The sequence below is a fragment of the Gorilla gorilla genome, chromosome 5 (assembly GCF_029281585.2).
Source record: "Gorilla gorilla gorilla isolate KB3781 chromosome 5, NHGRI_mGorGor1-v2.1_pri, whole genome shotgun sequence".
Lineage (NCBI taxonomy): Eukaryota > Metazoa > Chordata > Mammalia > Primates > Hominidae > Gorilla > Gorilla gorilla.
Window position 1 is genome coordinate 135,821,693 of NC_073229.2, and position 25,278 is coordinate 135,846,970.

A 25,278-nucleotide genomic window follows, 5' to 3' on the forward strand; every position below is an offset into this window, starting at 1 on the left:
TCATTTCCCCCAGAAATTTTAGTTGCATGAGAAAGTTTAGCAGGTTGCCATGACTACAATGCTATGGGTTTTAGATCATTTAAATGTGGTTACAGGTTTATTAAATTAAAAATGTCTGAAACATTTCAGCATTCATATTTTTATACAAGAAGTTTGTGTGGTATCCATCTTCCAGTTCTCTTGGTAGTATCAGCCATTTGCTTGCTTATTTTTAAGTTTTGAGAACAAATCGCAGTAAGTTGAAGCAAATAGTGCTAACAGAACTTGTAAATTCAGCTTGGGGGGTGGTTCCTGAAAAGAGTCAAAGTAACAACCACCTACAGGTACAGTCATGAACCAGGAAAGTGCAATCCAAATGAAAAAATTCATGCTTTGCAAAAGCCAAAAATGAGACCACTGGTGTTTTCAGAATAACACCGGTGCTTTGATGCTGACTTGCAGTAAAATCCTCCCTCTGGGTCCCGCAGCTTGGTGGCTCAGGCCGGCCACAGTCTCCACATTAGCACCCACATTGTATATGTACAGGGACATATATATTATATATATATTCATATTTATAAAAAAGAAAACAAAAACAAACACCTGTCCTGATTGGTTTTTGTTAAAACATGAAAAAAAATTTTATTGTTTTAGACAAAGAGGCCACTTTTGGAAAATAATACTTTTTTTTTTTTAGTTGAATCAGGTGAAGACAGAGTTAAAATCACATAGGATTTGCATTTTTAAAAAAGGAAAGCACTAGGATTGTTGGCACTGGAGTAACTATTTACACTGAACAGAGGTTTGGCCTTTTACATAACATCGATACAATGCATTTTCCAAAGTCTGAGAAATAACAAGGTTCTGTCTCGAATGCTTCACAGAGGAGGTTCGGATTTGGGGACAAGTGTCATTAATGAGGGCCATGGAAGTTCGTCAGCTTCAGAGTCACATGCAATCTGATCCTGGGCGGTTCCGCTGCTGGGGAGCAGCTGGCTACGGAATTGAAAGCTAATGGGGAGGGGTGGGGCAGCCTCTGGGACAAGGCCTCTCTCCGCAGACCCGGGCCTTACAGGTTTTCACCAGGTTGGTACTGGGGCTCTGTCGCGGTAAAGTAGTCTTCCAGGAAGCTCTGCAAGTACTCAAAAGTGGGGCGTTCTTCAGGGTCCTTTTTCCAGCAGTGGATCATGAGCTCATGCAGAGAGATGGGGCAGTCCTGCGGGCAGGGCATCCTGTAGCCTCGCTCCACCTGCTCCAGCACCTCCCGGTTGTTCATGCCTGCAAAGACAAGTGCAGTGAGAGTGGGCACCACGGGGCTCCAGGCCCTGACCGCTGCACTTGCAGATCCCCTTTCTTTTTCTTTGCGTCTGCATGTGGCTAAAACATGCGGAGTGCTCCCATCCCCCCAGGAGTCAAACCCTGCCATGCTACTCAGAAGTAAAGAAGGAGTGCAGAACTGAGACATGAAAAATTCAGAATGACTCTCAAAACATGATAAGTGAAGGAAGCCAGACACAACAGGCAACATATGGTATGATTTCATTCATGCGAAATTCTAGAAAAGGCGCAACTACATCTATAGAAAGCAGATCAGTGGCTGCCTGGGGGAGGGGAGGAATCCCTGCCAAGGGGCCAGAGGGAACTCCAAGTGGGATGGGAATGTTCTGTCAGGGTCAACGGGTCAACAAACTTTTCCTGTAAAAGGCCAGACAGTAAATATTTTTGGCTTTGCGGGTCACATATGATCCCTGTCTTCTTCTTTTTAACAACCCTTTAAAAATGTACAAAACAAACACAGGTTGGGAGCCAGACCTGCCAACCCCTGTTCTATATTATGTATGGGGTGGTGTGACTGTTTATGTTTGTCAAAACTCAATAAACTGCATCCTTAAAATTGTTGAATTTTATTGTGTGTAGATTATACTTCAATTAAACTGACAACAATATATGAATAAAGCAGACAAAAAAATCCACACAGAATGAAAGCATGCTGCCCCTTGTTTATAGCATTTATAAACTCCATTTATCAACTTCATAAATTCGTTTTCTTCATGCCTGGGCAAACTCTTAGTTCCCCACTGTTGGAGATCTGCCATCATGCCAGCATGGCTGGGCACTGTCTGGCCCTGTGACCCCACAGTGCCCTGAGGTTTGGTGAATTTGATGGGGAGATAGACCATGTCCGGGGCCTATCTCTACTGATGACTTCAGCCAGGCCATCCATCATTTGAAGTTTTTCTGACTCTTGGGAAGCTGTTGAAACACTGGGCTGCATAGCACTAACAGAAGACAGATCGCTAACTCCTTAGAGAGTGCGGCCTCCTGCACACTGGCTGCCTTAACACTACAGGAACTACCATGCTTAGGGGGTGGCCAGTGTCCTGACCTCTTCCCAACTACTGCCAGCCACTATTCTCTAGTTTTGCTTCCCTTTTTCATTGTATCACCTTCTGCCAGCTCCCCGTCAAGCTGTGCTGTGCTTTGGTTGCTTCCTGGCCGGTGAGGCTGTCATCTGGAATCCTCCCCAATATCTGACCCGGTTAATTTGCAGGAGCAAGAACCCGATGTCAAGCCATATAGAAACCAAGATTTCTTCCCCTATTTCCCAGGGCTACAGCCAGCAGGAGCACACACCATATGCATGGAGCTTCCTTTACTTCTGGGGGAGGTGGCGACCTGTTAGCTAGAAACTTGTCAGCACAGCCAGAGGCGCTGGGCCAGAGCACAGCCTGTCCCCCTGGGCAGGGAACACTCGGACTTCGGGGTCTGTTGCCAGTCCTCTTGGTTGTGTTGTTACTTGTGGAGTTGAGTGTATCCTGGCTCCTCCTGGCTGTCAACCACAGCCTGTCAGTCACATGTCTCTGCAGACCTTTTCAGGATGCTTTCTTATTCTCTGCCATTATCATTTCTTGAGGTAATAAAAATTCATATATTATTTCTGCTGTACTGAAGTAGGCCTTCAATGCAATTATTGTAAAATAACCTCACTCACGTGTCAGGGCGACCCCTTATTTTAGGGAGAGAAGTTTGGTGAAGGAGTCAGGGTCCCTGCCTCTGTGCCATGCATGCCTTTACCAGCGACTTCCTCAGTTGCATGGGAGGAGGGAGAGGCAGCGCTGTGGCTAATTAGCCTACATCCTCCTCCAATGGCTGAAAATGGGGGATGGGGGCGGGGAGCTGGAAGCAAGGGAGGAACTGGAGCATGCTCCGGAATGAAAGGCAGCCTCCTCCGGCTCTAGATAAACGTGGACAGAGGCCAGCATTTCCTTCTCCACAATTCCACAATCCAACGAGCTCTGAACACCATCAAGTTTTTGTAACTCACTTGACTACAGAACTGATCTGAACTGACCTCATTTGGCCACAAAACCTGAACTGATTACGAGGCTATTTACTGTTTTTATTTCTTCATACATATTGCCCTGAAAGATTAGGAAGAGTGTGTAATCACATAGCAGAACTGGCACTCTCCAAAGCACTTGCCTTGCCGCATCTTTTAGTACTGTCCTTGGTTTCATATTTCAGCAACGACAGAGCTTGGACCAGAATAAATCTCCCTTGTCTCTGTCCCTGCCAGGAGTCCACAGGAACTGAGGGGAAACAGGCAGAAGGGCCTGACAGATCCTTCTGGGTGTGGTTACAGCCCCTGAAACGCCTCCTAATGCTTGACTCTGGCTCTGAGTGCCTCCCTCCAAAATGGCAGCACAGAGTTTAATCACTCTCCTATTGCTCCACAGAGCGCATGTCAGTACATGTTTCATTTCATTAAAAAACAAACTACTCAAATGGAAAGATTTCACTTAAAAAAAAAGTTTTCATCCAATGTCTGCCAATGGAAAGTTTAATTTGCCACTGGGTCATTTTTCCAGTGCTTGGTCCAAGCCTCGGACACAGCACACTTGGTGATGTGAACCTCAACATGTAGCGTCTCCCGAGGCAGTCTGTTTCCTGGGCATTTGGAGCCAGGGGACAGGGCATAAGCTGGCCCATGCAGGGTCCTGGCAGACCCACATCGTCAGGCTCCTTCTTGCTCTCCCCCTTTTCCTGTCTGCACCCCTCCGCTCTTCCCCACTCCTCTTCTTCTCATGCTTTCTTCTGCCCAGACCTCTCAAAGCAAGGGGAGTATATGAAAACAATTCCACGCACTGGGCCAAGTGGAAACATACCAATGAGGGCTTTGCCAGGAAAGTGGGATATTTCGACAATGCACTTGGCTGACAATGACAATTGGAATGGGGCTAGCTCTTTTCCAACCATCCATAAACCAGGACCTGCAACGGGCTGACCTGCAGACCTGGCAACTTCACAATGTACCTCTGCAACAATAACTGTGGCAATCAAGATATACCCACTCAGCAAGGCTTGGGCTAGTTTTTATTTTATAAACAATAGCTAAATTGAATGGATTGTGTTAATTCAGGGTGAGTATCCCTTCTCTGAAATGCTTATGATCAGGAGTGTTTTAAATTTCAGATTTTTTAGGATTTTGAAATATTTGCATTATAGGCCTGCTCAACCAGTAAGTTGAGCATTCCCTTTGCGTGTTATGTCAGTGCTCAAGAAGCTCCAGATTTTGGTGCATTTTGGATTTCATATTTTTGGATTAGGGATACTCAACCTGTATTTAAAATACAGTATTCTCAGCTATATGAATTTTGAAAATCATGGTTTTTTTAAAGAATTTTTTTTAAATGGCTTTTACTCTGCACACTACCAAAAAGATGGGTCTACTTCATTTTTTTCTTCTTAGATGGTTTCATATTTTTGTTAGAAAGAAAACTGTCATTTCCTCTTTTTAGCCACTTTTCCCCAAGACATTGGCTTTACCTAATACCTGAGAGGTGAAGGACAGTGAATAGGAAGGGAATAAACACGAGTTTGGGCACCAGGGCAGTTGGGAGAGTGTCTTGAGAGACATGGGGACACTAGAGAGAAGAATCCTTTTATTTTTTATTTATTTTTATTTTTTTTTTGAGACGAAGTGTGGCTCTGTCATCCGGGGTGGAGTGCAGTGGTGTGATCTCGGCTCACTGCAGCCTCCACCTCCCAGGTTCAAGCAATTCTCCTGCCTCAGCCTCCTGAGTAGCTGGGACTACAGGTTCATGCCACTACACCTGGCTAATTTTTTATATTTTTAGTAGAGACAGGGTTTCACTATGTTGGCCAGGCTGGTCTTGAATTCTTGGCTTCAAGTGATCTGCCCACCTCGGCCTCCCAAAGTGCTGGGATTACAGGTGTGAGCTACCATGCCCAGCCAGAAGAATCTTTTTATTGCACTTCCAACTGAGGAGGTGGACAAGAGTGCTGGGAATGTTTTTCCTTTTTCTCCTTTTTTTTTTTTTTGAGACAGAGTCTCGCTCTGTTGCCCAGGCTGGAGTGCAGTGGCACGATCTCGGCTCACTGCAACCTCCACCTCCCTGGTTCAAGCAAGTCTCATGCCTCAGCCTCCTAAGTAGCTGGGATCCTTTTTCTCCTTTCTTAACAGAAAGAAGAGACAGAAACTTTATAAAACATGGTGTCTGAGCACATTTTAGGGAAACAATGTCATAAACAGTTTGGCCTTCCAGGTTTCCTAGTGGGAGCTGCAAGGGAGAGCATTTTTCAACAGGAGGGGAGATCCCGGCTGGCCAGTGGTGTCTGACTGTGGGAAGAGCCACGTTCGAGCAGTATGAATGTCCCCTGGTTCCCACAGAGAGGTGGCTTGGGGCTGAGGAGCCAGCAAGCACAGAGGCCACTGCCCAATTTTGTTCCAACCCTCTCCTCCTCTGCTGTTCTGCCCTTCTAGCCTCACGGGAGCCACCAGCCCCTCCTGCTGTCTCTCTAGAATTGCTCAGGAAAACAGGCCATTGTAGTGGGTCACTTTCATAGGGTTTCATGAGTACTGAACAGCACTCAATCCATAAAACACCTCCAGCACTTCGGAAAGCTGAGGCAGGCAGACCGCTTGAGCTCAGGAGCTCGAGACCAGCATGGGCAACATGTTAAAACCCTGTCTGTACAAAAAGTACAAAAATTAGCTGGGCATGGTGGCATGTACCTGTGGTCCCAGCTGTTCAGGAGGCTGAGGTGGAAAGATTGCTTGAGCCCAGGAGGTTGAGGCTGCAGTGAGCTGAAATGGTGCCACTGCACTCCAGCCTGGGTGACAGAGCGAGACCTTACTAGTCCGCTGTGTGGGGGTCTGCCTTCGAGTCCCTCTTTCCCAGAGCCTCCATGGAACACCTCCTGTCAACTCAGATTTTAGGCTTTCAAACATGGTCCCTGACATAGCATCATTTCCAGTCAGTCTGCCCCAAACACTGCAACTGAGATTCTCCAGCCAAGAAGACTGTGCTCACTTCCTGCCATTATGATTATATTATCCTTTCTAAATCATGTTGCTGGCTTCCTCCAGCAAACTCAGAGGTCAAGTTTCCAACTCTCACTTTCAAACTCTGACTCTGTAGGGTTGCCAACAGTGTCTATTCTTGTGTGTGTGTTTTCTTTTCCCTTTTCTTTTAAACTTCCGTATTCCACTTCTTTGAGCTGTACATGAACTCAGTAATCTTCCCTTTTTCCTTTTAGATTCTTTGAAAAAAATTTTTTTTAAGGGACAAGGTCTTGCTCTGTCACCCAGCCTGGAGTGCAGTGGCATGATCATGGCTCACTGCAGCCTTGAACTCCTGGGCTCAAGCGATCCTCCTCACACTTCAGTCTCCCAAGTAGCTAGGACTATAGGTATGCATCACCATGCCTGGCTGATTTTTATTTTTATTTATTTATTTTTTTGTAGAGATAACATCTTGCTATGTTGCCCAGGCTGATCTTGAACTTCTGGCCTCAAGCGATCCTCCCTGCTTCAGCCTCCCAAAGCACTGGAATTACAGCTGTGAGCCACTATACCTGGTCTTCTTTTAGATTCTATAGGGAAGGAATAAAAATCACTTTCATTGGCAGAGCACCGAAATAGATGTCACTTCTTGACTTCTAACTTTGCATCTTTTAGCAAGTGACTTGACTTCCCTTGAACTTGGCTTCTCCATTTGTTAACAAAATACCTCAACATTCATTGTGCTTTCAGCTATCTGAAAAAACGTCTTTTATGAAAGAAGAGTGTTTGTGTTTTATAGCTTTCCATTTGTGCAGCTTCCCAATATGGATCTCAGATGGGCCATATCTGTACAATCAGGGATTTTAACTGTTACCTGTCCATGTTTGCATCTGGATTTGACTATGGGTTGCAAAACCTGGGTTTTTGTGTCATGTGAATAATTAAGCACTTTAACAATGCGAATGATGTTTAGATTATCAGATACCCAAATTCCTTTTGCTAACTGAGCTTTCTGTTCAAAGGGAATCACACAACGTTGTGCATAAGGCCTTGGGTCTGAGGCTCCCCTTGCTTCTGTGCATAAAAGGCCCGGTGTTTACACGTCTGTTGAGCAGTGCTGTGCTGGCGCTGGGAAGGAGGAGGGGTGTTAATGGTGCTTGCTCAGCATGAGCCTGCGCCATCGCATGTGCTTGTATTCACAGATTCTCATGTTTCCTTGCTATCGTACTGGTTAATAACCGTGACACTGAGTTAGGTTTTAGTATAGGATCATTGTGAAAATTCTGGGCAGAGAGATGCTGATGGAAGAGTGTGGATGAGAATAAAGAACTTATCTTGAGAAGGTACAATAATGACTTGTTTTGTTTCTCTTTCCTCATCTTGCCAGATAACCTCAGGACAGCTGTTTTTATTCAGCCCATTGTATTAATAAACACAGAAAGACAGCTACTCATGTAACTGAATACACAGGTATTTCTGTATTTGAAGTTGATAATATAGTATCATAGAGAACCCCTTTGTTCCAGAAAAAAAAAAAAAAAAAAAAGGAGTGAAAAAGAGAGGCAGGGTGCCCATGAGGAAGGCCCCGGAACTGCACCCCTGAGAACAAGGAGCACGTGAGGCTGGAACACAGGACTGGGGGCCGAAAGTCCCTCTTTGGCCACCCTCTTCACACACATTCTCCCCTGGTCTCCCTCCTCCTCTCACTAGACATGCTGGCCAAGAGAAATCTTGTAGAAGGAGGTGACAGCATGACCTCTGGGCATTCCAGGCAGGGTTCCCTCTCTGAGGGGACATCATGAGCTGCAGGAAAAACCCCAGGGACTGTGGACGAGCCAGGGAGAGACATGCACCCTCAGCTAAGATGAGAGCTTTCATTCGGCTTCCCAGTCTCCTCCTGGTTGGAGAGTCCTAACCCTTTCTTCTCCCATGAAAAACCTGCTCCTGTTGTTATGTTGAACACAAAGGAAAACGTATCTATGGTTCAGGGCTCTAAGGCAGAGGGAGGACCAGAGTGGCATTTGGAATCCTTTAAGGAAAAAGCCACCAGTTTCATTAATTTCCCTTATTTCTTCAGGTCATTATCAAGCGACTAGATGTATTCAAGAAAGTCACCTGTTGAATGATTTGAAAGTGCTTCCAATGAATGAATAAGTGTGGTCTGCTTAAGAAAGTGTTCCTGGCAGGGTGCGGTGGCTCACACCTGTAATCCCAGCACTTTGGGAGGCCAAGGAGAGTGGATCACCTGAGGTCAGGAGTTTGAGACCAGCCTGGCCAACATGGCGAAACCCTGGCTCTACTAAAAATGCAAAAATTAGCCGGGCATGGTGGCGGGTGCCTGTAATCCCAGCTTCTTGGGAGGCTGAGGCAGGAGAATCGCTTGAACCCAGGAGGCAGAGGTTGCAATGAACCGAGATCATGCCACTGCATTCCCGTCTGAGTGACAGAGCAAGATTCCATCCATCTCAAAAAAAAAAAAAAAAAAGTGTTTCTGTTCTACCAGGTCCTGCCAAATCCACAAAACAGGTGTTCAGTTAAGAGCCAGGGCACAGAATAGCCAGGACACTCTGCCTAGAATAGTGTTGGAACATGATGTTTGAAATGATCACAGGGTCAACTTTCCAGAAGAATTTTGAGGACAGAGGCTACCTTGTGGCTAGGAAAATATATATCCATGTGTGAAGACGATGGAATGCAGTTAAAAGGCTTTGCAGGCTATGGGCTAAATTTAAAAACCTTGTTTCAAAAACCTCATAGGTGAGTTCTTTTTTTTCTGTTTCATTCACTCATTTATTTGCTTATACTTACCGACAGTCTACTATGGGATGGACCCTGTGCTGGACCTTGGGAATCCATCAAAGGGACTCCCTTCTCTGAAGCTGCTGAGAAATACACACAAACAGGGGGCCCAACAGAAATATGCTAGGTGTCATGGAGGCAAGCAGAAGGAGCACCCCATTTGGTCTGGACATGGGGAAGGCTTTCCAAAGCAGATGATGTTCAGTTGGGCTTTGAAGGCTTCTGAGGCAGACAGGGGAGCCACAAAGAGAGACTTGCATGTTCAAGAGACATCTCTTGATGTGTCTTGGTAACGTGTGAAGGATGGAAGACAGCAAGAGAGAAATCATGTCACTCTCCCGCTCAAATCCCCTCACTTCCCACCTCACTAAGAGTAAAAGCAAAAGTTCCAACCATGAGCTAGAAAGGCCTTATCTGATTTGCCCCTGGGGCCTCTGGGACCTCCTGCTCCCTCTGCTCCAGCCATGCTGGCCTCCTTTGATTCTGGAGGGTCTCTGCACTCTCCCTTCCCCTGATGGAAGGCTGTGCTCCCAGATACCCACCTGGCTGGATTCTTGCTTCCTTTAGGTCTTCTACTCACCAGTGAGGTGCTCCTTTGCCACTCTCCCCTCTCTCCCCTTCCCTGTTTTATTTTTCTCCCTAGCTGTTACCAGCAGCAAACATTCAATATATTTTGCTTATTTATCTTTGTTTATTGTTTGTCTCCTCAAAGAAGAATGGAAGTCTATGAGGGCAGCAGCATTTGTCTGTTGCTTCACTGCTGTATTCTTGGTGCTTGCAACAGTACCTGGCATATAGTAGGTGCACAATAAATATTTGTGGAATGACTGCAGAAAAAGAGTTATGAAGAACTATATAGAATTACATTTTCTAGGATTTATCTGAAAGGCAAAGGGAAGCCGTGGACGTTTTTAACTAGCAGGGTGAGATAACCAGGTCTGTGTTTTCTAGGATACTAACTCTGTTGGCAACAATGATAGAATGGTGGGTGGGTGGGTGGTGGGGAGGCGGGGAGAAACTGGAAGCAGAGGGGAAAAGAAGGATTTGAGAAAGGTATTAAGGTGAAATGACAGGTAAAAATGCATAACTCTGATTTTATGCATCAACCCCAGAAAACTGCTTTTACTTAAGTGTTTTTATTTCTCACATACAACAATCCATCAGTATGAAATCAGTTCTAATCTTGAGGTAAAGAAAGCTTCTGAACTCTTGTTTGCAGAAAAGCAAGCTAGACTGCAATGCAGAGAATGCATTCAGCTCAGGCTGCTAGTGGGAAACTGATGGAGCTCTTCTTTGGAACTGCATCCATACTTGTTACACATCTCGAAAGCAACCTTCCTCATCTGGTAAGGTGATGTAACTTTTCTCTACCACCCCCCTGTTAATCTCAGCATCGTATTTCAGTATTTTTTCCTTTGGCTTCCAGGTTCTCATTCAGTTTGAGATTGTCATCTTCCCTTCTTTTGTCCACTCCTCTCACACAACTTGCCAATGTTCTAACATCTCCGCCTCCCTTTGCCCTTTATTTGGTCACACCTCACATACTCCACTCTAAGTTCCTTCTGGGATTGTCACTTCTGGACCTTCTTTCACGCTGGGCAAAGATGCCTGGAAAGCTTTTATAAAACCAATTTATATGTCACCCCCTCCTCCCGCACCTCCATCTTCACCTACCAGGCAAAGGAGCTTTCTTATGTGTCAAGGAAACAGCAGGCTATTCTCAGGTATGGAAGACTCAGAAAAATGTACCACCATCTACTGTTCTCCAAAAAAGAATTACTTCAAAATATACTCTAGCCAACTGAGACATGAGACATGACTACATCAAAATGCAGAATGGAAATCACGACGGACCGGGACTGGGAGTCTGTCCTGAGGTACCAGCAACAGGCACAAAGACGCAACGTGGGAAGCTGAGAAGGACCCCTCAGCGCACACTGACTGACTTGCCACACCAACAAATAGCAAGAATGCAGAGAGGAAGGTCCTTCTTTGCCTTCACAGTGACATCTGAAGGAAGCTTCGTGAAACCTCTTGTTCCTTAGGAATTATTATCCTTCGTTAGGGTAATAATCCTATAATTGGAATCCCTCTGTAAAAGCTTCTCCCTCAAGAAGAGTTTTCTGTTGGATTCACAAACCCAATTAAATAGGATTATAGCTATGTTAAAAAGCAAAACCCAGAAAGAACCCATGGCTAGGAACAGGCCTGGGAACAATTTTTTGTGGCTTTCTTTGAATGAGGACCAGCTCACGACACCCCTAATGAGGACACGGTTCCCTGGTTGCCACTGCCAACCAGCAAGGCCCCAACGCAGGCTCTCGGCCACCCTTCCAGTCACATCTCCAGGTGTGCCCCTGCACATGGCATCTTCTCAGATTCATCCTGTGGTCCCTGGAACTGTCCTCCCAGGCCTACGTGCCTTCCCACGTGCCAGACCTTGGGATGCTCTTCCCGCCTTCTGCGCTTGAGGAAACCTACTTGGCTTCCAAGCTCTGGCTTACTTGCCTTCCCTACACAGCCCCCTCTCTCCAGCACTCCTCCAGAGCTAGAGGCAGTTATCACAGCCCACTGCAGACCAGCACTTGCTCACAGCTCTCTCTGCAGGAGCCGCTGGAGTTAGTTCTCACTTCAAACTCCTCTGCCATCCTCACAGGACTCGGCTTGAAGAGTCCCTCTCAGGACCTGCTGTGTGTGGATACCTGGATCAGGTGTCCCTGACCCCATTATCAGAATGAAGATCTAGGCCCCATAGTAGGTAAAGCCAAGTAATTCATCCCTTCAGGATGACTCCCTCTAATAATAAACAAGGAATAAAGAAGGCTGGTTTCTTCCTGGATTTGATGCATATTTTATCTATCTGACTGTAATATCCACGAACATAGGGACTAAATTTATTTACTTGCCCACTGTGCTAACAATGCCTAGCCTGAGGCAGGTACTAATCAAGGCTTGTTGAGAGTATGAGGGTCTTATTTGTACTATCTCCCCGATAGAGGAAAATGCCTGGCACAGTTCACAGTGACTGAGCTACGCTGAATGAATGAATCCTGGTCTAAGTGGTAAAATGAGGGCATTTTCTTTATGCTAAAACCAAATCTGACAAAAGACTCCCTCAGAAAAGCGCACCTGCCTTCCTTCTCCAAGGCCCCCACCTCCACCCCTTTGTCTTGGTTTCTGTGTGAGACCCTGAGAAACAAAAAGCTGCTTTGTATTACTGGAAGGGAAGGCTTCACAGAAACGCAAAACAACATTAACCTTTTCTCCCCAGTTGCATTTAACACACAGGGTGACTATAAACCTGGGGGGGATCAGGAAGAAATCAGTTCAAAATTCAGACAATAAATAAAGAAGAGATGCCTTCACATCTTCGCCCTCCCGAGACCCGCACATTTCCCCCCTTGAGAAGCAATTCAGAAACACCCACGCTGTGCTCCATCCCCCAGGGTGGCCCTTTCTTCTGTGCTGGTTGGCGATTCCCGAAGTGTCTGCCCGTGTGTGCATGCCGGGAGCAGCAGTCACTGCAGCATCAATAAAACTTGACTTACACCCGCATCTCTAAACGCCCAGTGCCGGCACTTCAGAGGCTGGGAATTTGTCAATTTTGCCTCCATGTCAACCCGGCTCTCCTAGGAGTCTCAAGGCTACACCAACCCAGAACGAGATTATCTTGATGTGCCCCTCTCTGTGTTCTCTGAAGATGACCAGAAACAATCATAAAAAAGGAACAAAGGGATTACAAATTAATCTGCCTTCGCTGGCTCCTCTGACTGCAAAGATATGATTACAAACCCAGGATTTGCAAGAGACCTAAATTCCTCATTAATCTTCACTATCGTTTCTATCACTGTTTGGTTTTTTTTTTTTTTTCTTTAAGCTCCTTTCTTAGGCAGGGAATGAGGGGGAGCTATGTATGTTCTTTCTTCACTCAGCAGTAACTGAAAAATATGTCCTTAACATTTCAAAAAAGCAGATCGTCCCTGTGCTATAACCACTAAAGCGTGGAGGTGAAGTGGCATGGGTGTCCTTTATGTCACCATCTGTCGACGTTAATCAATTTAAGCATGGATAAGCCAAACTCGTGGTTTCTTTGGAGAGCATAAATCTGATAATCCAGAAACATTCCAGAGTCTAAGAATTTCCAATTTCTTTACATTATACTTGCTTTGGTATAGCATGTTTTGACTGTTCAGCAACAGGCAGTGAGTGGGCTCTAAATTGCATTTCGCATGTGTCTCTGCTCTCTTTGGCCATCTGGAGCTGGGTCCTGCGGAGAGAACAGGTCCTGGCACGTTCCCGCCAGGCTCACTCCATGGGTCAGTGCTACAGTGTAATCAAAAAGCAGTGGGGCTTTTCTCCTTCTCTTTCCCAGACATGTCTGCAAACTCCATTTGGGCAGAGGCACTGCCAGTGACATTTCTGCTCTGGGAACCACAGACACATACTCCTACTGAGAGAGGAGAGATTCTATGAACTGGAGGGGGACTGAAGCATTTAGACCAGCTGCTACTTACATTAATCCTGGCACACAGTTCATGGTGGCTGTTTGTCTACATACATGGTGGCTCCCAGTTCTGCTTTTCTCTGGCTGAATACCTGGCCATGTTCTTCAAACTCAAGCTCAGCAGAAAGCTGAGGATGGGGCTTAGAAAGCAAAGTGGATGAAGTTTTCCCAAATGGTGTCAAAAAAGCCTCCAATCTCAGGCCCATGTCTGCGAGGCCCTGCTCTTACCTGGGTATGGCACTCTTCCTTTGGTGACCAGCTCTGTGAGTAAGATTCCAAAAGACCACACGTCAGACTTGATTGTGAACCTCCCGTACAGGGCTGCCTCGGGGGCCGTCCACTTGATGGGGAACTTTGCACCTGCAGAATGAACACCTGGTTATTCATCAGGCAGAGGGCACTGCAATGCGCATGGGGTGTGGGAGGGAAAGGCACTTGGCAAGCTATTTTCCTGAGAGCAGGTTTAGAGGGGAAGACAGAAAGGAGGTGAAGCAGGAATGGGCTGGGATTGGGAAGATGTAGGGTCTGGTCTTGGCTGTGTGACCGTAAGTAATCCAGCTTAAAGCACCTTAGTACCTCAATAAAGGGGGGAAGAAGCCCTGGTTTCTTGTGATTTAGGAAAATTATATATATATTTAACTTTGAAATAATGCTATGTTTTAATAAACATACATAGGATTTAGTCATAATGCTGCTCTCATGAGTCCTCGGGTATATAAGATAGTGTGGTCTCACTGGGTACACAAAACCTGATTAAACCACTGAGCTGCTCCCAGGGTGGGGACAACTGGATACTGCCCATGTGTTCTGCTGAAATGGGTCAGATTTCCCAAAGGCCTCCCACACCCACAGCAGGGAAAGGAATCTGCCTCCAGCTCCTTCTCTCTCCACATTTGCTGTTTTTCCTCCATTCTTTCTCCCTGTAGCAGCCATCTTTACTCCTGAGATAGTTTTTTCTTCCATACTGTAAGATCACTTTCTTACCACTTTTTCTTCTACCACCCAGCAAGAGTACTATTTAATGTTTGTTTTTTAAAGAGCAGTTCTGCCTCCATGACTGTCTTATGAGTCTCTGACTTTTCAAGACCAAGGTGCAAATTCATGTCAAAGTCAGCGGAGTCCTTTTTTTCAAAAATTTATTTGATCATTGAAAGAATCCTGTCTCTAAACCAAAAGGAAGGGTGTGGTCCACCTTGCTTTCTACAAGCTTGATGTGTGTGCAGGGAATTAAAAGGGATTCAGGCCGGGAGTGGTGGCTCACACCTGTAATCCCAGCACCTTACGAGGCAGAGGCGGGCGGTCATTTGAGGTCAGGAGTTCAAGACCAGCCTGGCCAACATGGTGAAGCCTCGTCTCTACTAAAAATACAAAAATTAGCCAGGCATGGTGGCACGAGCCTGTAGTCCCAGCTACTTGGGAGGCTGAGGCGGGAGAATCACTTGAACCCAGGAGGCAGAGGTTGCAGTGAGCCGAGATCGTGCCATTATACTCCAGCCTAGGTGACAGAGCAAGAGTCCGTCTCAGAAAAAAAAAAAATAAAATAAAATAAAAATAAATAAAATAAAATAAAATAAAAGGGATTCAGCAGCTTGTGCTCTCAGACATTCGGCTCAGCAATTATAAAGCAGTTCCAGGTATTTCACTGCACAAACTAAAAGAAAAACACAAGGAATTTTTATTACTTATGGAAATACAATTACATGCTTAAAGCATGTTCATTCTGCTTAAGGAGATCCTGAAAATCATACAAAGGCTGACAAAATCAGAACGTTTCATAGAATCTTCTATAAAAAGTCACTATGTACAAAAGTGGCGAATGATTAAAATATTTAAGTTGGCACAGTTTTAATAGCCAGAGGTATGATAAATTATAGCAATTAGATTTTTGTCTTAAATACAGCATATGATAACATCTTTAGTAAATCTACCCTGGCATTTTCAGGCAATATAATTTTCCTCTCCATCTCTCATGTGTCTGTGTGAAATGAAATGAAAAAAAAATCCTACTATTTCATTATGAGGCATCTCACATTAACACTGGAGCAGAAAAGTTATTCTATAGTTTTCCTTTTATGCATGGAGTTATTTTTAATTAGTTATGTTTCTCAGGCATAATTATTTATATCTTTCCTTACGTGCTAGATGATTCCACATAAGACCTGGTATTCTCTGAATAGTCAGTCGTTTTGTTTTTAAAGTTTCTTTCAAAGCATTCTTCTCACACTTCCTATCCTTTAGCATTCTGTTCACACAGCTTTGGACTCTGAGCCACTGGGATTAATGTGACAGATTTTCTTCAATGTTGAGAGCAGACTTTGCTCTGGACCAAACCTCAGCTGGAGTTCTCTTACTTCAGAGAATTAAAGGTATACTACATTCATTCCTATTTAAACCATCTCTTGAGCCAAATGGCTTGGAAATCTCTGACCATCTCTGAAGTAAATGGAACATTTTTCTCTGCTGTGCAGACAAATCCTGTACATAAAATGACAACCAAAGGAGTTGTTTTTCCCCTTCTTCGAATCACTCAACATTGGTGAAGGTGTGTGTGTTGCTGAAAGTGACTATTTAAAATTTGGATATTGTCATGTTAGATTTTCCAAGGGATTTCATAATTTCAGATTAAAAAAAACCAACGGCAATATCAGCCAGTTGCATTAGTCAGCTTTATTATTTTCTCATTTTATAATCTACAATAAGGATTATAATATATAAACCTTCAAAAAATGTTAAAACAAAGGCTGCATTAATGTAAGGAATCTTTGAAAGGAAGTCATTTGTAGATATGTGGTCTGACTTACTACTAGTCGGAACTTACTTAAATTTGTTTTGTATTAATTTTCTTTCTAAGGCAAGCAATATATTTATACCAAACAATGTATTTATAATGTATTTGGAGGAATAAAACATAATGTCTTTGTCCAACTTCTCCTGCTTCTTCTCTATCTTAAAACAGCAGCTGCTTTCAACAAAAGAAGCTTCTTTATAGATAACTCATTTTCCTTTTCAAGGAAGACAAAAGGTTAAATCAAAGCAGCAATAAGGTATTAATGATTAACTGAGCTTTCTACTGAAAAGAGCTAATCCCTGCTTCCTCTTGGACACATCTCATTACTTCTGTTTCCCCTCATCTTGGCTTCCCACCTCCTGAGGGTACAAAGCTATTGGCCCTAAAATGCAGCTCTAAATGTGGTGGAGTTAACTGGGGATTTTTGGCAGGTGTCTTTACAACTAGCCATGCAGGTTGCACAGTGTAAAATCCCAGTCTATGAAAACAGCATCCCTAAGGTTGTGTAGTACATAACCTATACAATCCCACAGGTGTCCCTGCTGCAGGGCTGCTGCAGTGAGCTCTGTAAGTTAGGAGACTTCAGACACCTTGAAGGAAGGATCTCCTGGGTGTAAACGTTGCCTTTCCCTTGAAAGTAAAGTTCTGACAGGCAAAAAGTCAGAATCAAAGTGGTCTTCTAAGTAGTATGGACTTACAGAACAACGGAGAAAACATCAGGAGAACTGCAATGCAGTTAACTTGGTATTGTTATGTAACTAGCTGATTCACACTTTGAAATTCTTCTGCTTGGGAGCAGGATTTAGATATGAAAACAGTTTTCTCCTCCGTGCATTTTATTTAGAGGAAACAGAGCAAACTATGCACGTAATGATCATCTATGTCACTGATATCTTGAGCTTCACTGTAACACTTACTGTACTTGTTCCATGTTTACATGAATTCAAAAAAAGAAGTGACCACTCTGTCATTTCTTACTGAATTAGCTTAACAGTTTAGGATTCTTTAGGATAAGCCAATACACAAAGGCCATAATATGTGTGCGTGTGTGTGTGTGTGGTGTGTGTACTTGGAAGCATCTTTTCCACTGAATGTTTTCCAGGTACTATTTGCAAATTTTACCAAACTCCCAAGGTAAACTCATTGCCGAAACCTCGACTTGTCATGGTGAAAACTTGACAACCTGGTGTTGTCACTGGTACCCATGTCCTAGAACTTCCACGTAAGAGGATCTTTGTGCCTTAGTCATTTAACTCCCAGGAACATATATAAGACCAGTTAGCCTTAGGCTGAATTATTCCTGTAATGAATAAATGTGTCGATGTTTTAAATAATTTCTGATATACAGCTCAATCTTGTTTCTCTGAATTCTGTTGAGATATGAAATGAGTGGTCACAAACTCTGTGTAACATCAGGGATCTTATTCAATCCCGTGGCTCCAATGACTATCTTGACCCCAATGATGCCTGCATTTATATCACCAGATGGGACCTCTCTCTCGAGTCCCTGACTTGCATAACCAATTTCCCTCTCAATTGTCTCTCCATGAAATTGGTTATACAAGTCAGTGCCCCTCAAATGCAACCTCCAAAATTTATCTTCCCCACAATTTGGCTTCTCAATCCTTGGTGACTTTGTAAACCACCCAGTTGGTGACAACAGAATCCTGAGAATCATCCTCACCTGGACACTCTATTTTTCATCACTGTGCACTCGGATCCCAGCACAGGGCCTGCCTATTGAAGGAGGTCAATACATCTTTACTGAATGATCTCTGTGCCCTCCTGCCTTGTCCCTGCCCGTGTCAGGCCCATTACATCCTGACCATTTCATGCTCTTGAATTCACTACCCTTCCTCTAGTCCTCGCTTGCTCAGCATGTCCCCCGCTGGGTTTCTACAGTAGCCTTCTAATAGAATCTACATGCATAATCTGGTCCCTACCTACTTCCCCAGCTGCTTCTTATCCCAGACTTGTTCTCCTCTGCTTCCCTCCTCTCTCCTCTACAACCTCTCCATTGCCCTTCTTTGACTGCTTTGCAAATGCCAAGCTCCTACCTGCTTCAGGGACAGGCTATTTCCTTTGTCAAAAGCCCTCAACCCATGGCTAATTCTTACTTCTCTTTTGCTCCTAGCCAAAGTGTTACTTGCACAGGGAACCTTTGCCTGATCACTAAAGACTGGGGTAGGTTTCCTACTTCTATGCTGCCAGAGCACCTCCCTCTTTGTAAGTTGTCACTACTTTTTTTCAGTAAATATTGCCTAATGAAGCTGTTATTATTAAAGTGCAATGAATGCATGAATTGTCTGAAGGCTGTCTCTGCCCCAGATACATACTGTGCTTGAGTGCTGGAGCATGTCTTCCCGGATGGCCACATCTCCAGTACTGAGTACAGCGTCTGCTGCAGAGAAAGCACTTGATAAACAGGTGCTGAATGAATGAATGAGTAGCTGGTCAGCCCTCCCAGCCCTTCCCTTTTTGGCTGAATAACCACAGTTCCTTACAGAGCGTATTATCAGTTCCCTGCCCTCTGGTGAGTCTTCTACTTGTCCTTGGTGACAGCACCAGTGTCACTGTCTGGATGCCCTTTTAAGAGTCTAAGAACTGCCAATTGAAATAGAAAAGCAACAGCCACACACTAATGAAACTTAAAACACCTGGAGAACCCTGCATTTTCACTGCCAAAGGAAGTGTGTTCAGATCCCCTTTGGGTCGGAGTGAATGTATCTGAGTGGGGGAGCCCCATACTTTGTTCTCTGAGGACAAGGGGGCCCAGTTCACTGGGGCTGCAGCTGGGGATGGGGGTGGTTAGTTACAACAGCAGAAAGACAAGGTGGCAAGGGGCCTTGGGAGAGTTCACAGTGAAACAAAGTGGAAAATCCTTAATAGACTGGATTAAGAATAAATTCTTAATAGACTGGGATGAATGCAAGTGACTAGACATCAACCATTTTGACCTCACCGAGCCCTGGTCTTCCTCATTTAAAATAAAGTTAATAATCATCCATGCTTCAAGCAAGAGAAAGGAGAGGGCTGTGGATTTATTCAGTTATCAAAGTTTGTCCACAGAAATAACAACACAAACACCCACCACTGCTGGGCTGGCTTGTTCTTTCTTCCTACCACAAGTATTTCTGGAGTATTCCCCAGTGCCTGGCACTGCACTCGGTGCCAGGAGGACGAAAGTGAACGCAGTCTCTGGCAGTCATGGAGCTGGAAGCTTAGTTTGAGAGAGATAAATAAATGAATGGCTATTATATATGTCAACTACAATAAGGTGCTATGAAGAATAATAAGATGGGGTACAAGGACAGATTTTGTGGGACTCTGTAACCTGTACTAGGATTTTGGATTCCATCCTAAGCGCAACAGAAAGTCACTGGGCTGTGAGCAGAAGTGCGATGACTTCCCACGTCGTTCTTTCCCCTTGTCTTTTAAAACATGGAAGATAACACATCATTACCTTGAGAATGACTTATGATGAGACAGAATGGGAAAAGTGTTTTGACTTTTCAAAACTCTTCAAAAGCATCGTGACATTTCAAGGCCCATGGGTGTCTATCAGCAATTAGCAATTGGGTAGATGATGCTTCCATTGTCACTTCTGTCATGTTTACTTAACGAGTGGCTCTGGGTACATTTGTACTATTTTAGCACACTTCTCACATGTGAATAATACCAATAATTTCGGTAACAAAGCAGTAAAACTTAGCATATTCCAACCTGCAAAGCTCAAACATTTCTATGAGAAATGCATGAATTATTTTTCTGAGTTTATTCTTCCCCATGTCCTTCCTTTCTTTCCAAGCATTTTGTGTGTCTCCCCTGTGGGCTCTTCTTCTTGTTTGGGCTTACTCAAGCAAGTTTCCTGCCTCTCCTGAGTAGCTAGGATGCTAGGTGTGCACCACCATGCCTGGCTAATGCTTAATTTAATTTAATTTTTTTTTTTTTTGAGACAGTCTCACTCTGTTGCCCAGGCTGGAGTGCAGTGGTGCGATCTTGACTTACTGCAACCTCCACCTCATGGGTACAAGCAATTCTCCTGTCTCAGCCTCCTGAGTAGCTGGGACTATTGGTGCACGCCACCACGCCTGGCTAATTTTTGTATTTTTAGTAGAGACGGGGTTTCACCATATTGGTCAGGCTGCTCTTGAACTCCTGACCTCAGGTGATCCACCCGCCTCGGCCTCCCAAAGTGCTGCAATTACAGGCATGAGCCACTGCACCTAGTTTAATTTTATGTTTTGTAGAGATGGGATCTTACTATGTTGCCCAGGCTAGTCTCGAATTCCTGGGCTCAAGTGGTCCTCCTGCCTTGGTCTCCCAAAGTGCTGGGACTACAGATGTGAGCCACCGTGCCTGACCTAACTTGGTTCTTGCTACCCCAAACACAGTTAATCTAGTTCAGTTTGCTTTACTATAACCTGTGTCCTGCACTTAGCATGCTCACACTTGTTTCTTTTACATTGGCTTTGGAAATGCTCTCTTTCCCTTCACCTGCTTAGCTAAAGCCTCCTCAGCTCCAGTCCCACCTCCTTCATGAAGCCATCTGTGATTACTCCAGCTTTCACTAATCTCTCCAATGCACCTAGCGCCAGTGCTAGAAACAACAGTTTAATGCTTGATAATAGCAGCTACCACAATAGCTAAACATACACTGAGCGCTTGCTAAGAGTCAGGCATGCAAAGCACTGTGCACATGAGGTGGATGCCAGCAATAGTCTTGTTCTACAGATGAGAAAACGGAACACCGAGAGGAAAGCAATGTGCCAAACAAAGGACAAGTGTAGATGACAGAACTGGGATTTGAACTGAAGGCGCCAGAGCCTGACTGCATAAACACTATACACTGTTCCACTGTGTCCATGTGTCCTCTGTGTCCTTTTACTAGTTCTTTCATAAGTTATTTTAAAAATCTCCTTAAATAGAATGCAAATCCTTTGAGGATGGAGACACATATTTCTTCATAGCAACTTGCCTAAGGCTGGTTAAACAGCAATAAATGCTCTAACTAGCTAAAGGGTCCAGCCAGGCAGTAAGTTATCTGACACCCTAACAGTCAAAGTAATTCTCTTCCTTTACACAGACTTAATCAAACTAAATGCAAAGAGTGTCAATACAGTGGTGTAATAAACTAATAATTTTCTTCACTCTTAAAAGTTATAGGAATAAAATCTTCCTTTCATACGACAGCACAGTCTGACTGATGCTCTTGGTTTTTCAGTGCCAACAGGATGACTGCCCAAAGTCATTATGTCAGGATGGCCCATCCCAAGCCCCAGGCCACATTCCAGTTAATGAAGTCCCTCTATCCCTAGTGGCCAGGTAATCTGTTTTTCACTTCTGCCTCAAATAGAAATAGCTTACTTGACTCAGTTACTTCCTGTTCTTTATGTGTTTTCATACATTAAGATGACGGCATGGGCATTTCAAATGCTCCAATGAAGACCGCAGATACTTTTGCTGCCAAATCACCTCCTGCAGTAAGAGTACATAAGCCGGCCAGGAAACGAGGAGTGGATGCTCTTCAGTGACAATGCAAAGTGGTCCAATTGTGGGCTGAGCTGGGATTGAGTGGTCACTTGTGGAAGGACCACTATGATCATTTAGGAAAGGAGCTTCCGAGTCAGGTATCCCTGTGCTTGCACACTGGATTTGCTGGTTGATCATTTAAAACGTCCCTAAGTCTCAGTTTCCTTGTCTGTAAACTGGGGATGATAACCTCCTAAGGTTGTGGTGGGAAGAACAGTTGATGTAAAAGGCTCAGCACAGCGTCTGATACCTGGTAATAGCTGAATAAATGCCAGCTGTTATTTTATTCAGATAGTAAAGGCCTAAAGTCACTGAGTTGCACTGGCAAATGCCATCAGCAATGCCAAAGCTCTCCAAACATCAGAAGAGGAAAAGAAGATGAAAAAACCCTCCTCATCAAAACACTCATCAACCAATCACTGAGAATCTTCTGAGGGTCCATGATGTCCCCAGCACCCTGTGAGGCGCTCCTGGGAAAACCAAGCACAGGTTGCCTCCCCACTTGGGGTTTCTAGACAGCCAGGGAGACAGACCTCACGGGCAAACCCAACAGAGAACTAAATGGTGGCACTGCCTTTAGGAACAAGAGGGCTCAGCAGAGAGAGGAAAAGAGAACATAAGCAGGAGATGAGGGCTTCAGGGAGAGGCAGCCGCATTGGAATGATGCAGCATGACCCATGGCTCTCCCTGCGGTGGGGAGGGTCACGGCAGGGGCCAGGACAGGCCTGGGTGGGCCCAGCTCACATCACCGGAGAGCTGAACTGCCAAGTCTCTCTCTTTTTTATTTTTCCTGGTGACCAGGCCAATTCCATAGTCTCAGAGAATATCCCCTCTGGCTAAAAAACTAGGCCAAGGTGGAGAAGGTGAAGTCAGTATTGAATAAAAGAAGCCAAATCCTTCCTACAGAGAATCTGAGCTGTGCCCTAATAGCATTTTCAAGGAGGAAACCCATTAACTTCAACAATAGACACTGTTTTTCTGAACCAAAGAGCCACCCAGAGCCCTTTTTAATTATAAAGCCACTAACTCTGCAAATTATTATATCCAATATTTAATAGTATGCAATAATTCAACTTGAAAGTTACTCTGGGTAATAAAACAACAAAAAAAATCACAAACAATGCCAATAACAGAAATTTGGTTTACAGGAGGGGGAGGTGACAAGGTGGTACCAGGACAGGATATCCTGTGAAAGAAGCAAAATCAAAGCTGACCTGACCTGGAACTTTGTGGTTATTTAAACAAAACAATGATTTCAAACCCAATGAAACTTGGCAAAGCAAAACTCAGAATTTTCACACTAGGCCAAAGGAATGACTTTCAGATTTCCCAAATGCTTCTGAAGTAATACAACTGGGTGTTTTCCAGTTATCCCTGGTGACGCACTCTGTTGAAACTTCTACTTCAAGTTCATAAAGTTTTAGCATCATGTTTTTTTGAAAAGTATATGTTACATTGGGTTAAGATTATATTCCATCTGCAATTTCATAATGTTGAGCAAGAAGTTTGAGAAGGAGGGAGGTTGGGAGGAAGGAGGAATGCTGTCCCACCGGGGATGTGAGTGGAGAAGGGACAAGTTAGGCCAAGGAGGACAAGAACCAAGGAGTGGAAGGTGGGCCCGAACATATTGCAAAGATAAGGTTGATTAAGTAGGCACACATCCAAAGTCTGGTTGAGCGGAATCCATGGAAGGAATATTCAGGCTGAGAGGGGTGAGGAAAGTTCCAAGAGAGCCCAGAGTTCAAGACTGGACAGAGAAGAGACAGAAGGTCCATCAGTGGGTATTAAAAATTGAACCCAGGACAACTAGAGGACACAGGGGAGTAGGCTCAGCTACCAGGGAGAATGCAGGGGCAAGGCTGGACTCTAGGTATTAATCCTGGGGTTTTGCAGTCGGGGAAGAATAGGCAGGATAAATTGTGGAAGGGCATTCGATCCAGACATGGAGGCTACCAGAAGGTAAACTGTGACATTCCTTCCAAATATCCCTAGAGGAGCCAGGAAGTGAAGGGAGGAAACTCTGGGCTGCTTGCCTTTCTCCATCACCCTCCTTGCAACGGTGACCAATGACAAACCCAGGCTAACTTATGGGGGCAACGCAAAAGTAGAGGATAACATTAATGGGCATCTCGTGAAACTGTGGGTATTTAGTCCTTTTAAGAAGGAAATCTGAGAACCATCGAAGGGACTTTCCTTGGAGTACAGACTGTGTTATGGAGGCTTATTTAAGTGGTTATCTTGGGTGGGACTGAAGAAAAAAGGAGCCCTGCTTGCTGTTCTAGAATACTGAGGCTCTGAATAATTCCAATTATCCTTCCAGTTTTCGAAGAGCCAGAAAGGAAGCAATATCAGAATAAAAATTCTGTAACTTGATTACCTCTGTAAAGAGAAAACAAAACAAAACAAACAGAATAAAAATTCTGATTCACAGCTTCAACAGCATAAACGCTATGTTTGTGGACTTTCAATCCAGAACAAAAGACAAGAGCTTTGTAACCAACTGCACACTGCTGCCCAGGGTGGTGAGAGGAACTCACCTGAGTGATCAACGGATGTGTGGGATGTAGCTCAACACAGAAATGATGCCAAGAATCCAGCCACCCCCAGAAGGGGCAGAGGGCCTGTGTCAGTCTGACTTCATACCACATGATGAGCTGGGCTGCACGGGCAGCACTGGGTTTGGGGATACTGTGTGGGAACAGTTGGAGGTCACGGAGTTTGATTGGGAGCTCAGAACGTATCAAAGGATAATAGGATACACAGAAGACAAACACCACTTTGGGGTGGCTTTTTCAAACCGCTCCCCTTTTCAATCTGGTACAGTGTCTGTGCCAATGGGGGAGCCACCCTGGGGATGGCAGAGCAATGCCACTGAGCCCCCTCCTTTGGCTGTAAGAAATGAGGCTTCAGAACTTGGGGCAGTTTACAAATGTACTGCGTGTCCATGATTACCCAGATGATGCAAATGCAGGAGTTCCTTTTGCCAGCAAGGCAAGACAAGGAAGCCAACTGACATTTTTGATGTTTGATGGCAGTCTACAGTTCCTATTTACACACTTTAAAATCACAAAGGGTGACCATCTGCTTCCTTCTTGATGATTACCAAGAAACGTGGGCTGCACAGACTGAGGACTTGCTCTTGACCATTCATAAACAACCATCAAAAGGCTCTGCCCAAAACAGCACAAAGGAGAAAGAGATGCTCACACAGAATACAAAATGGAACTGACCAGCACAGATAAAGGGGAAAGGTGTGCAAAGAAGCTGGGCTTGAGGTGACCACTGCTTACCTCCAATCCATTTGTATCCTCTGGGCAGAGTCAGAGCTGCCCGAGGGTGGGAATGAAAGAAATTGGTCCCATCTCTGAC

At 44.6% G+C, this 25,278-nt stretch overlaps 1 protein-coding gene across 5 annotated transcripts in view; it reads right to left on the reverse strand.

Annotated features, from left to right (window-relative positions):
* Positions 1–595: 595 nt before the first annotated feature.
* FYN (FYN proto-oncogene, Src family tyrosine kinase) overlaps positions 596–25,278 on the reverse strand; it is a 213,434-nt gene continuing 188,751 nt past the window's right edge. For 4 of the 5 annotated variants that reach the window (XM_063707212.1, XM_063707214.1, XM_031012108.2 and 1 more), the window contains 2 exons: positions 13,818–13,949; positions 596–1,257 (listed from right to left, as the gene is read on the reverse strand). In XM_063707212.1, coding sequence (XP_063563282.1) covers positions 1,049–1,257; positions 13,818–13,949 — 341 coding nt within the window. In that variant the 3' untranslated portion in view covers positions 596–1,048. Of the gene's footprint in view, positions 1,258–13,817; positions 13,950–18,713; positions 18,779–25,278 lie in introns of all 5 variants that reach the window. The other variant, XM_063707215.1, reaches the window with a different exon arrangement.